The 13914-nt window shown below is 39.8% G+C and overlaps 1 protein-coding gene across 1 annotated transcript in view; it reads right to left on the reverse strand.

The window, feature by feature from the left end:
* Positions 1-1371: 1371 nt before the first annotated feature.
* Positions 1372-13914, reverse strand: part of LOC140906747 (E3 ubiquitin-protein ligase RNF138) — a 67626-nt gene continuing 55083 nt past the window's right edge. The window contains exons 16-21 of the mRNA XM_073331306.2: positions 12410-12625; positions 8448-8909; positions 6799-6978; positions 6007-6157; positions 2709-2913; positions 1372-1607 (exon numbers count right to left, since the gene is read on the reverse strand). Coding sequence (XP_073187407.1) covers positions 1572-1607; positions 2709-2913; positions 6007-6157; positions 6799-6978; positions 8448-8909; positions 12410-12625 — 1250 coding nt within the window. The 3' untranslated portion in view covers positions 1372-1571. The remainder of the gene's footprint in view (positions 1608-2708; positions 2914-6006; positions 6158-6798; positions 6979-8447; positions 8910-12409; positions 12626-13914) is intronic.

Below are 13914 nucleotides of genomic sequence, written 5' to 3' on the forward strand. Positions count from 1 at the left end.
CCTGTATGACCTTGCTTTAGTCTGTTCATCTCTCTTTGCCTCAGTTTCATATCTATAAAATGGGGATAATACTTTCCTACCTTGAGGGGTTGTGAGGATACACTGAGATTGTGAGGTGCCCAGATACTACTATGGTGGGAGTCATATAAATAATTTAGTTAGCAATACTAGGTCTTGTGTCTGATGTGCTGTGTTGCACTGACTATTACCAATATTGTTTTATTGAACTTCCCTGTGTCTCTGTATCCATCTGACTCTTGCCTTATATTGAGATTGTCCCTACCTCAAGGAGTTTAATCATGTTCTGTGATTGTACACCGCGTAGCACATTGGGGTCCTGATCCATGACTAGGGCTCCTAGATGCTACAGTAATATAAATAAATATAAGAAATTTCAAATGATGTGAAATTTAGCATAAACACTTTTCTAGAACATCCTGTTTCCTGAAATATGATGTATATTTGCAATAATAAAAATAAATAACAGCTTTGTGTAGGATGCAGGTAACTTGCAGTGTAAAATGAAGAATATCTATTGCTGAAGGACATATGAAAGACAATTTCGATCTCAAACAAATTAAATACAAACATATTCCATGAATAGTGAATATGCTGAATAATAGTAATTGTCTGAGCATGTCAGTGTTTAAAATTTATTTAAAAAATTACAGGTGATATTATCACTAATACGCACCATCATTAACACTCTGGAAAAATAGAGATGTGTTTTCTGTGAAACAAGTACACTGGAACTTGAGTGTTCTAAAAAGTCTGTCCTTTTTCCTTAAAACTGTTCTCACTTTTGCCAGATGTAAAGAGGTTAAAGCAGCTCTTCTGAAAGCATTCAGAGCAACTTGCTCACAATATATCCCTGTTCCTCAGCTTGTTCACTCTATAAACAGTGGAAATAATCAACCTTTCAAATCTAAGGAAGTGTGGTGTCTCTTGGACAAGATGCAAAAAGACAGTCAAGTCATGGTGTCGGATAATGTTGTATTTATCATTTAGTGCTTAGCTACTTTCATGTACTCAGGTCTTTGAAGCTAGTCTTGTTTTGAATGTTTTGTACAATAAAAATATGCAGCTGCCAGCAACGTCTCATGAATCAGTTCATGAAAATGCATCAGGAGCATTTAGTAGGTGTACATGTTTACTTGGATTTGTATGCCAAGCTGAGGTGCCAGCAGCCCAATGAGACAGTGTCTAATTGTTGTCTTGGTAAAATGGATAATCTAGGCTGCCTGGTGAGACTTCAACAGATTTTAAAAAATCTAGTCTCTCTTTGTTCTGTATATCTTCACCATGTTCAGGGAGATTTAAAGCAAATGTCAGATATCTCACACAATGACACATTTCCACGTGCAATGAGTAGAAGCCTTAAGCCTACCAATTTCAGACACTTTATTGGTCTTGTCATAGTACCCAGATGTTATCTAAGATGATGCTTTATTTTTCATTCTTAACAGATTTTAGCAAAATGACTAAGATGAACTATAACTGTAAAATAATTGTGTGATTGAGACATCCAGGTGACTTCAAACACCGATCTCTTGGTCATTGGTTTTTATGTCTCAGATTTCATTCATTTTATGTCTCAGGTGTTCATTCTGTTAAATGAAGAAAATGCATCTTATAACTAAAGGAAATGCCAAAACTTGAATGACTCTAGAAACACAAACAACAATTTTCAGGAACAACATTAAACAGTATAATTTGAGTGCAGATCAAGACGAGGTAAGAGACAGAAATTTTAGGGGAAAGTGAATCTTTGTCAGTATCCTGTTGGAAGACTTGTACTACATTATTGCTGTTCTCTATATTTACAGGGTACGCCTGTGCCTTGCTATGGATGTTGGGATTAGCCAGTTCATCCTTGCTGTATTTTGAGGTTTCATCTTGATCAGATTGGAAGAAAGAGTTTTCTCAGTTTACATATGTACAACTCCCTGCCTCGAAGACTGCCAGAGATCCTGTGTTATTCAAGACACAGTGAAGGCCACCTGATTCGGTGATTCTGGTTTATAAAACAGTTTTAACCTGCTCTCTTCTTTAGTATTAATTTTTATTTTATTATTTTAATGTATTATATAAAAAACTTGTATTTGCAAAAGGAATCGCCATTGGGCAGAGATGCTTGTCATCCTGTGCAGTAACCCACATGTTTTAAGATGAAATAAAATAATAAAAATAGTGGAAAATGCAGTAGCAGATCAGATGTTTTAAGTTTGGGAATGACTGAGGACAGAGGAGATGAGGACAGTTACCAGTTGGAAATCGGGTTTACAAACAGTGAGAGAGATGCGTGTGTATAATATATAATCCTGGCTTCTGTGAAGTCAGGAGCAAAACCTCCATTAACTTCAGTGAGGTCAGGATTTCACCCATCATGACTCAGTGCATTTTCCCTCACTTTTTAGGTTAACTTTAATTGCTACTTTATACAGGGATGTAAAGCTTTAACAGTGGATATCTGAAAAACATTTGCTTGTAGCTAATAAAATGGTGTATACTGTAAGTTACAGGCTTTTTATTTGATCTTTTTTAAGTATCAAGCCAGAGTGTCCTGGATATCTTCTTTTCCCCCTGACATTTGTTCAGCTCTTGTTCATTTAAGTTCAACTATATCACCTATTCAGCACACAATTATTTTGCGAAAAAGCCTTGTTTAGAAAATACCTGAATCTTTTAACTAAAAAGACAATACTTACGTTTTCTAAAATCCAAGCTTCTTTGTTTTTTATCATTTTTTGGTGGTATTTCTTCTTCATGCAACATGTGCTTATAATAGTGACAAGGAGCATAATGACAAATACAGCCATTGTCGAGGAAACAGCTATTATAATATTTTCTTTAGTTGAGCCTCTCCTCTCACACTTTTCTCCCATATACCACCAGTCATTACCTGCTGGACATCTATAAAATAAGAGCAACACCTATTTGACATCTAACAAAAATTAAAGAAAGATACAGTTCTGTAAATTGTAGGTTCATTATTAGTATACACTAAACCTTCATGATGCAATCTAACTCTGAATTAAAGTTGCTCTATGGGGTATTCCCATCTGTATATACACAGAGAGCTGCCACCTTGCTGCTGTTTCCCTTTGCTATCGTGTTCCAGATGGAGCCACTCTAGTTGACAGCCTTCTAGGGAAAGTCTAAAGATAAGACTGGTTGATCATTCTGATTACTTTAGCAGTTGACTTGGTTATATATGTCCCTCTAAAAAAAAAAAAACCCCACCACTGAAAAGGCACAACCTATGAGGAGAATTTAGTGTCCTTGGACCTCTTTCCCCCCCCCTCTGGCTGCTGATTAGCTCTTTTTTTCCCCCTTGAACTGATGACATTCCAGGTAATACAAAATTAATTTTCTACTCCTGGAAACTGGTGCTACTATCAGCAGAGCTGTTATGTGGCTTGCCTGTGTTACTGTTAATTCATTGTACTGACCTGCTGCAGTTCTGCCCACCTGCCATGCTCATCTCCTCTCTGTTGCACTTCTGTTTCCTTCAGCCAATCACTTCAAAAAAGTGTGTGGATGGGAGCAGAAGGTTATCAACAAAAGCAGCTCAACCAACCACCAAGTGCCTTACGCTATCCTTACAATTCAAAAGCACTCAATTAGCATGTTCTAGCAACCCTCTTCTTCTGCACCCCCACCTCTTCCTCTCTCCCTCATTATCAATTAAGCTCATCTGTCAATTTTTAAACTGGAAGACCATCAGGACAGGAACTATGGACCAAATTGTCAGGTCTGACCAAGTAGTGTTTGGCACAGGAGCTGGGGTTGAGGAAGCAAAGGTAACTTCACCCCTGTTGTTCCCCAATTCTGTGGATGGCCCAACTGAAGATGCTTCAGTCATGTCCCCTTTCCTTGGCCAGGCTTCCTCACCCAGTAGCTGGGCGGGATGTTGGTGTAGGGCTGCCACCTGGGGATTTTCCTTATGCTGGGGCAACTCCAAAAGATATTGGTACGACTTAAACAGAGCTGGACCATCGCACCAAAAAGTAGAAATGGTCTTCTGTTCTAAAGAAGTACTACTGGAGAATGGTGTGGATTGCACCCTCAGCCAGTTTGCAGACGACACTAAACTGGGAGGAGAGGTAGATACGCTGGAGGGTAGGGATAGGATACAGAGGGACCTAGACAAATTGGAGGATTGGGCCAAAAGAAATCTGATGAGGCTCAACAAGGACAAGTGCAGAGTCTTGCACTTAGGACTGAAGAATCTAATGCAGCGCTACAGACTAGGGACCGAATGGCTAGGAAGCAGTTCTGCAGAAAAGGACCTAGGGGTTACAGTGAACGAGAAGCTGGATGTGAGTCAACAGTGTGCCCTTGTTGCCAAGAAGGCCAATGGCATTTTGGGATGTATAAGTAGGGGCACTGCCAGCAGATCGAGGGATGTGATCGTTCCCCTCTATTCGACATTGGTGAGGCCTCATCTGGAGTACTGTGTCCAGTTTTGGGCCCCACACTACAAGAAGGATCTGGAAAAATTGGAGAGAGTCCAGCGGAGGGCAACAAAAATGATTAGGGGACTGGAACACATGACTTATGAGGAGAGGCTGAGGGAACTGGGATTGTTTAGTCTCCAGAAGAGAAGAATGAGGGGGGATTTGATAGCTGCTTTCAACTACCTGAAAGGTGGTTCCAAAGAGGATGGATCTAGACTATTCTCAGTGGTAGAAGAGGACAGGACAAGGAGTAATGGTCTCAAGTTGCAGTGGGGGAGATTTAGGTTGGATATTAGGAAAAAAATTTTCACTACGAGGATGGTGAAACACTGGAACGCGTTACCTAGGGAGGTGGTGGAATCTCCTTCCTTAGAAGTTTTTAAGGTCAGGCTTGACAAAGCTCTGGCTGGGATGATTTAATTGGGGATCGGTCCTGCTTTGAACAGGGGGTTGGACTAGATGACCTCCTGAAGTCCCTTCCAACCCTGATATTCTATGACTCTATGATTCCTTCTCCTTAGCCAGGACTGCTATTGTCCCCAGGAGATATAAGTTATGGCACATGGAGCAGGTGTTCCTGAGGTTTTTATTGAAAGATATTACTGTAAATTTACAATACAACTGCCACTTTTCTTCTAATCCATAAGCCTGGCAGCCCTACAGGCTGCAGTTTGTGGCTGTCTGGCCCTTTTAAACTCCGTCTATTAAATTATGGCCACATTTCTAGAAAAGGATCCACTTGCATAGAAACTATAAGCTCACATGAAGTGTATTGGCTTCAATGAGATTTTGCATGATCAGGGCTTAAATTAAAAGCTTGATGCACTTGGCCTTCAGAATTCTGCCTCACAGCAGTCCCAAGGTGTGCATGCTCTGGCATAACATTGCTATACTACTAACCAATTGAAAGGATGATGATACTGAGATCTGGAACAATGTTAACCAATCAGATTGCATATGTTAATGAATCTACCTTGCTTAGCTATAATAAATTCCAGAAATGCTGCTATACACTTCCTTGAAGGCAAAAACCTAGTTTAGTCATCAAACTTCCTGTCCCCTTTAGTTTCAAAGCCAAGCTGTTACACTTTTGAAATTCAGAGCCATAATCAGGACCACCTGATATTTCTGAAAAAACTGTTCAGAATGCATGTAACAATACATGGGTTGACTTCTTGTTTCAAAAATATAAATTTCCTTGAGATTACATTTAACTTCTGTTTCATCTCCATTAATATTTAACCCTCAGTTTAGGATGAGGTAATCCTTAACTATGATAACACATTAACAAAGCCATTAAAAATAAATATAGATTAAAAACAGAATACTTTAAAATAGGGAAAGACTGAGCCTGGGAAAAGCTGTGTTGCCCAAACTGGTCACAGATTTAGTCAGGATTTGTGATGTTAGACATTCGCTGTATTAAAACCAGCCAGTCTTCTCTGCGGGTAACAAGTTTAATTTATTTTCTTAAATGATTAAACTCTACTCCACGGTTTTCTTTCTGATCACAAAATTCACCTTGGGATTGAAGTAAGTTAGTTACCTGCACACTGGTTTTTCATCGACGACAATGGAGATACCACCATTTACACAGAAATTTAGAGTTGCTGTCACGGGTACTGTTGTGGGAATGGTGGTTGCTGTGGCGCTAGCATTTGTTAAGCTTGGTTCAGTTGATATCAGATGTGAGATATCTAAAGGGGAAAAAAAGAGCATGTGGTTTTCATGCCATACTCATTTTTAGTTGACCAGCTATAAGACTTTTCCATTACCCTGTTTTTTGAAGCTCTCTGATTTTCTGCAAATGGACACAACATTTCCCTACATTAAAATGAGAATATATAACACCCACAAGTTTGCACTACTGATGAATTCTAAAAGTAAATAGCAATAATATACTGGCTGTGACACATCCTAAGCAATTTTCAGCTGTTATAAATAAATAACTGGTATTTTCACCTTTCAGCAGCATGAAATTCCTCTGCCACGTTTTGCAGTTTATATTCAGAAACAGTCAAGAGACCAGAAGTGGTCTAGCGAAGAAATTTTGTATAGGAACAGCATCACATAGTGTATAATTAGATTTCTAACCCACTAATGAGCTAGGTTGAGATGATTATACAGTGACTATATCTATCCATACTTTCAGTCAAGCACATGATTAACTTTAAACATGAGTAGGCCCACTGACTCGCAGGACTACTCACGCATAAAATTAATCATGTGAATATATGTTTATAGGAACGGAGCCTTATGTAGTACTAAAAACATCATACTGCATGCTTACTGCATTATAAAGAGTTACTTTATATAGCTACCATCAATGCTTACATACCTTCCATTGTTAAAAGAATGTAAACACCATCTTCTTTGATGAAGTTGAGGCTTCTAAGCCTTTCATGAGTTAGAAATCCATTAGTTCCACGTCCTGGCCCTCTCATGAATTGAGTACCATTAGCGAAATTAGCAGGCGATCCTACTTTGTCTGGCCTGTCCCAAAAATAAGATGCGGAATCTGCAAGGGGGAAAAAAATGCGTGTATGTGTGTGTCCTGAATATTTAAACAGGAAGTCAAAACTCAGATAAGGAGTTATATTGGTTGTACAATTATATAAATTACTGTCTCTCTCCCCTCCACACTTCCTGGTCCTGAGAATCAACTCAAGTGTGCAGGAGGCTATTATCAAGAAAGTCTTCTGGTGGCTTGTTAAATAGATTTTTATCTTGGGATGGAACATGAGGCCTATTCTGTGTGTCATCCAAAAAATATTTTTTGGAAGAAAGTTGGAAGAAAAATTGGTAACACGGGATTAGTTTTTAAAATGCACTAGTTTGGTGGTTCTCAAAGTGAAGCATTTGCTGGTAGTCTGTGGAGAACTAGCTGGTCACAAGTTGCCAGCTCCTCCTCCAGATATGCCAGCTTGACACTGCAGAGCAGAGATCAAACACCTGTGAAAGTAGCTGGTAACACAGAGAAGGAGCCAGCCTTGCTGCCTGTACTAGGGGCTTCCACTACCTAGAAGGAGAAGAATCAAGAGCTGCCCTCAGGGATTGGAGATGTCAGCAGGATACGAATGACCAAGTGAAAAAAGAAGGAAAGTGAGTTGCAGGTGCATGGGTGCAGAGAACCAAGGGGGCTGAGCACTATGCCCAGGTGTGTAGGGTAAAAGGGAACTAAGTGGCAAGGACCAGAATGTATAGGGCAAGAAGATGACTATCAACAGGAAATCTTGTGTAGTGTTGTTTTATTAAAAGGGGATCCCATCCTGTCATTCTAGAGTATTTATCTCACATACTTTCCACATTAGGGAGTTTGATGTGTGTGTGCATCACAGAATATTTGTACTTAAAAAAAAATATTGTGACTTTTAGACAATTTTTAATGCTTTTCAGACCCTAGCGTTACTAAAGTCTGGGAATCCACACAGCTAGTTGTATTTCCATGCAAAGCAAGAACTTAAAGATTGTGATACTGGTAGTTGTCTTTTGTAGCAAAATTCTTACTACACTAGTATATAGAAAGTGTCTCAGGCCTATAGCCAATGTACATTAAAATAAAATCCTATAATTTACCTCCCCATAGAAATTCTTACTCTCTTCTGTTTTCAGTCTTTACCTTTTCATTGAATTTTCTCCTTTTAAAATGACTGTGAGCTATTGCCATTTCTTCTCTTTTCTTCCCTCTCACCCCCTCCAGCTGCAGGTTATTGAATTTGAATTATTGTTCTTTGTCCACTTGAAGACTAGGTTTGACACCAATGCTCCCTTCATCATGGGCTCTGGTTAATGATGGCACTCTTGTCTTGTATTAAATCATGCGTAATAGCTGGTCACCGCTCTCTATATAAAGGATGCCACCCAAGGCCCCTGCTCAACCCTATTATCCTGCTCTGGGACATACAATTCCCCAAAGTCACTGCTTCCTGCCATTGCATCAAATTCCCTACTAATGTAATGTAGTGTAGTCATCAGTTTTTAACTAACCTGTTAATACAGATAGATCTGTTGTTACACTTCTTTGATTTGACATGCGTTGACGAATATCAGGATTTTGATCCAACAGCACCATAGTAGCTTGTTGCCATTCACAAGGCCACTGCAGAAGATCATCATTTACTCCAGAGATTAAATGCAAATATATTGCTAAGTTAAATGGGTTGCTACTGGTACCATTCACATACAAGCCAACCTGAAAAGCATATCCTTTACTAGAGTAAAAAGGAGGACTGTATATTTTATTTTGTGCAGGACTTGTATTGAGGAGATGTGTGAAATTTCTTATATGCCAGACATGATGGGGACACTGTGTTTCTGAAAGGTTAATGTCATCAATAGAAAGGCCACCATTTGATGAACCATTTCCTTTTATGCCTTCAAATACAATCCTGAATTTAGTTGTGGCGTTCAAAGGAACATGGTAAAGCTGCCAATAATCCAGAGGTGAACCTGAAAAAGAATTGTGGGGTTTTCAAAGATGGCAAACAAAGCAGTCAAATACTGTACAGTATTCAGGATCTGTTACAACATTACACAAAAATTTATTAATTCCACTAGAGTTGAGGTTGTGTCAATATCTCTCTTATAAACACTGCTTTTCACGGAATTTAAATATGCATGCAGGAGCACATTCTTTTCCCTTCTAATTTTCTAACGTATGTTTAGTTGTTTAACATGCATAATATTTACTGAATTTAATAGTGGAAAAAAGTTATTGTTCTTAGAGATTTATTTTTCTTGATTATGTATTTTCAAAAGAATTTGACAGTGAGTTAATCCAAATGTTGTGAGAACTGGACGTGCACAAAAAACAGACTAGTATCTCAGTAACAATCCCCTCCTAACCAAAACAGTCCACTGCTCACCTCTACCAGCACCAAAACACAGCCCATGCACATAAATAGTTACATATCAAAAGAACAGAAAAGGATGGATTGATTTTAAATCAGAGCTACTTAAATTACCAATTTTAATCATGATATAAATCAGCAAGCAAGAAACCTTGATTTATATTCATTTTATTTGTGTTTTGCCATTGTACCATTTAGTTATTTTCCTGAAGAAAGACTGATTCTCATTGGTTGGTAACCATTAAAACATGCTGATTAGCAACTAAATATAACTTTTGCATTAAATTTGGTGCTTCTTTTTGCTAACCAGGAGAATACGCTCTATCTGTACATATTTATTTAAGCAGTTATATAGCTTAATATATACGTATTCAGATTCTTAATTTTTACATTTTTATATTAGAAAATGGTGAATGATGTATTTCTTGTTTACTAGATTAATTTTTACTTGTGATTTGTGTCAAACTCTATTTGTATGGAAATTCAAATCAATTAAAATGTACAAGAGAAGTATTTTAATTGTTTTATTAAATAAAACTACCTTAAATATTCTAGATACATAAGGAAAAAAAATTTATCGAACATTTTCTATTGAAAACTACCTGATTTATGAAGCAAAGGAAATATTATCTGTATTTAGTGAATTGAATAAATTATTTCCTATCACCATGTTCTCCAGGATTTTGGAACTAGCAGATCTCATCCTCTCACACCTATTTTCTTGGCTGCCAACTGGTTTCTTAATTCTGAATTAATTAATCATTGAACTGAACTAGTTGAATAAACTGAAATGCAGAAAATATTCTCTGCAGCTGCAGAAGAGACTACTGCTATCAAAATCTGGCTTAGCATGTCAACAAACTCTGGTTCCAGGTGCTTAGCCAGTGACTTCCACCATTTCAGTGGTTTGACTTCCTTTAAAACTTGGCAGCAAATGTGTACTGCTTAAAGTTTTTTTTTATTTAGTTTAAATGATTAATAGATAATAAATTTAGGTTAATATAGGTTTTCAATATCAAATTTAAATAGCTTTATTTTAAAAAAACTCTGTACTTAATTTAAATTTTAAAAAAATCTGATGTAAATATTTTTTAAAAAGTCATTGACTTATCCACCCTGTCCTGCAACCAAATATCCTGAGACAGATTTCAAGAAGTAGGCTGAAGTATAGAGAGAGTAAACTTGCTCTCAGGATAGGTTTAGTGAGAATTAGGGGTTTCCTTTAGATTAACCTGAGGTCTACACCAGCCCTGAGAAGCCCTGATACCTGTCTGTATGAGAGGAATCTGATAGTGTACAGGGATGCCAAAAACACCAGAGCAACCGGCTGGTGAAGTTCATGGGGCAATCAAGCACGCAGGAAAAAAAGGCTTAGAGGACTTGATATTTGCTACAGGGAAGACCTTGCAAGCAAACAGGTCTAATTAGATGTAGGCTATGTCTACACTATGGAGACTATACCCACATAGCCATGTCAGCATAGCTATGCTGGCATAACCCTGTAGTCGGAGCCTACATCAACAGGTTTTTTCCATTAGTGTGGGAATACTGCCTCCCCAAATGATTGATAGCTACTATTCTTTCCTCAATATAGCTGCATCTACACTGAGGGGATTTGGGGGCACGGTTAGATCAGCATAGCTATGTCTTTGGAGGTTTGGTGTTTTTCACACCCTTGGCCATCATAGCTATATTGACTAACTTTTAAGTGTAGAACAAGCCTTCGTCATAAAGGGGAACAAGTCTATTTATTATTAGTAGTATTTATTATTCTTCAGTCTAAAAGAGTGAGCATATGAATAACTGGGTACTGTATGTATAATTATTATGCATTTGCTTTTTCTAATGAGATCTGCTCTGACTTACTAAAAATGACAAAAGATCTTGTGCCTGATCCAAAACCCGATGAATCAATTAAAAAACTTCTGTAGATTTCAATGCATTTTAATTAGTCCTTATCTGGGAAATACACTATTATAGACTGGTCCTGTAAACCTGGAGATTGGTGAGGGGTTTTTATTTTTAATCAGTTTTAAAAAGTGTATTATATTTTCAAAAAAGAGGGAGAAAAGAAACAGGAAGGAAACTAGCATATAGAGTAAATTTTTCAAAAGGGCCCAAGTGACTAAACCCTGTTGATTTCCAGTAGGAGTTAGGTGTCTAATAAGGGTATGTCTTCACTACCTGCCAGATCGGCGGGCAGTGATCAATCCAGCGGGGATCGATTTATCGCATCTAGCCTAGACTAGACGCGATAAATCGACCTCCGAGCACTATCCCGTCGACTCCTGTACTCCAGCGCCGCGAGAGGTGCAGCCAGAGTCAACGGGGGAGTGGCAGCAGTTGACTCATCGTGGTGGAAACACCACGATAAGTGGATCTAAGTACATCGACTTCAGCTATGTTATTCACATAGCTGAAGCTGCATAACTTAGATCGCTCCCTCCCACCCCCGTGTAGACCAGGACTAAGTCACTTAAACCTATTTACAGTTGAAAGCTCACAGAATATATCATGCTACATGTCAACTGCAAATTATGATATGTTATTCACATACTTCTGTGAAGTGAGTCCAAATACTGTTAAATAAATGTCTGGAAATATTTTTTTCCAATTTGATAAGATACCTCAGACCAGGGCATTGGGCTAATCTTTTAGATTCACTCCAACTTTTCCACTTTTGTAATATTAATATCTTAACTATTAATTTGCTCTGCAACTTTTTATGTTGTCAAAGACGCATCTACCTACAATTTTAGATCAGCTACCATGAATGCTTGTGGATATTTCACTACGTTAGGTGAGAGAACCATACTGATGATAAGTGCAAGTCAGTTGTAGTAACTGACTAAGTTACTGGAAAATGACTGGCTGAGGTTGCATCTCAGAATGTCTCCTCAGCCAATAGAATCACTGCAGTAGCAAGAGAGAAGAAAGCAAACAACGAAACTACAGAGGACAGGAGTTAGAAGATGAACAATGATAAAGGAAAAATGCCACTTCATTATACTATGCTTTTCACTCCCAGTTGTCTGTTAAGCATATTGAATATATATCCAACCAGAAGGCACACATTTAAAAAGCAAATTTATTTCATACCTTGTATCCTTTCAACGAGTCTTAAGGTACTATTGGAGCTGGCTAAAGCATACTCCCTGACTAAGATGTTCAGCTTATCACTTTCATGACCACTGTTGTAATAATAGAATTGTAAGCACTGAAATCCTCTTTTCGGATATAGAATGCGGCTCTCCAGAGTAGCTGTGTTTCCCACGCTGCCAGCACTGGTGTTAAAATGCATGAAGTACCCAGTATCTGTGAAAAGGGCATGGGAAATACAAAAGAAAAAGAAAGCATACTTTTCCGGTTACATTTTTATTAATATTATTTAACATCACGTTCTGATAATGCCTAGGGGACTCAGCCAGCTTGGGGCCCCATTGTGTTAGGCCCTGTATAAATGTAGTAAATGATGGTCCCTACCCCAAAGGCCTTAAAGTCTCTGGGGATAGAGTGTTGGAGTAAAGAGAATTTTTCTCTTTTGCTACGTTTCAGAGTAGCAGCCGTGTTAGTCTGTATTCGCAAAAAGAAAAGGAGGACTTGTGGCACCTTAGAGACTAACCAATTTATTTGAGCATAAGCTTTCGATGAAGGGAGCTGTAGCTCACGAAAGCTTATGCTCAAATAAATTGGTTAGTCTCTAAGGTGCCACAAGTCCTCCTTTTCTCTTTTGCTAGCTATTTTCCCCATTTGCCTGTCTCTTATTATCCATGTTCCAAAGCATAGGCTCTTCTGGTCTACCCACTGAGGGACATAGGACTCAGGAATGGATTTACCATGAAACCGTTTGGTGGCATGGGGACCCCAATGATTGGGGGGCCCCCAAAATGCAGGACAAATCTCATCTGACAACTTGCCCCCGAGTCCTGGCCGGCAGCACAGCAAGGCTCAGGGAGGCAGGCTGCCTGCATGCTTTGGCCCATGGCCCCACACTACTCCTGGAAGCAGACGGCTGCTGGCATGTCTCTGTGCACCCTTGGCAAGGGGGTAGGTGGCTCCGTACACTGCCCTCGCCCTGGGTGGCCCAAGGAAACCCACTGCCCCCCTCCCCACAAGAGGCATGCAGAGACGTTCCAGCAGCAGGGCTAAGGCAGCTCCCTGCCTGCTCTGCCTCCCTCCCTTCGCGCCACACCGCTCCCGGAAGCTGCCTGCATGTCCCTGTGGTGCCCTGAGCGCTGACTCTGCAGCTCTCATTGTCTGGGAACTGCACCTGCAGAGACCCCCCCTCCCCACCACCCTCCACCTAGGAGGTGCTGCCAGAGGGGTGTGTGTGCCAGTCGCTTTGGGAGCCACACTGCCTGAGGTAAGCCCCACCCCCTACACCCTAACCCTCTGCCCCAGCCCAGAGCCTGCACTCTGCACCCAAACTTCCTTCCAGAGCCCGACCCCCCACCCCTCCTGCACCCAAAGCCCCTGCCCCAGCCCAGAGCCTGCACCCAAACTTCCTCCCAGAGCCCGCCCCCCCACCTCAACCCCCTGCCCCAGCCCAAACCCCGCACCCAGCACCCAAATTCCCTCCCAAAGCCCAACCCCGAACCTCCTCC

Source organism: Lepidochelys kempii, chromosome 2, assembly GCF_965140285.1.
Source record: "Lepidochelys kempii isolate rLepKem1 chromosome 2, rLepKem1.hap1, whole genome shotgun sequence".
Lineage (NCBI taxonomy): Eukaryota > Metazoa > Chordata > Testudines > Cheloniidae > Lepidochelys > Lepidochelys kempii.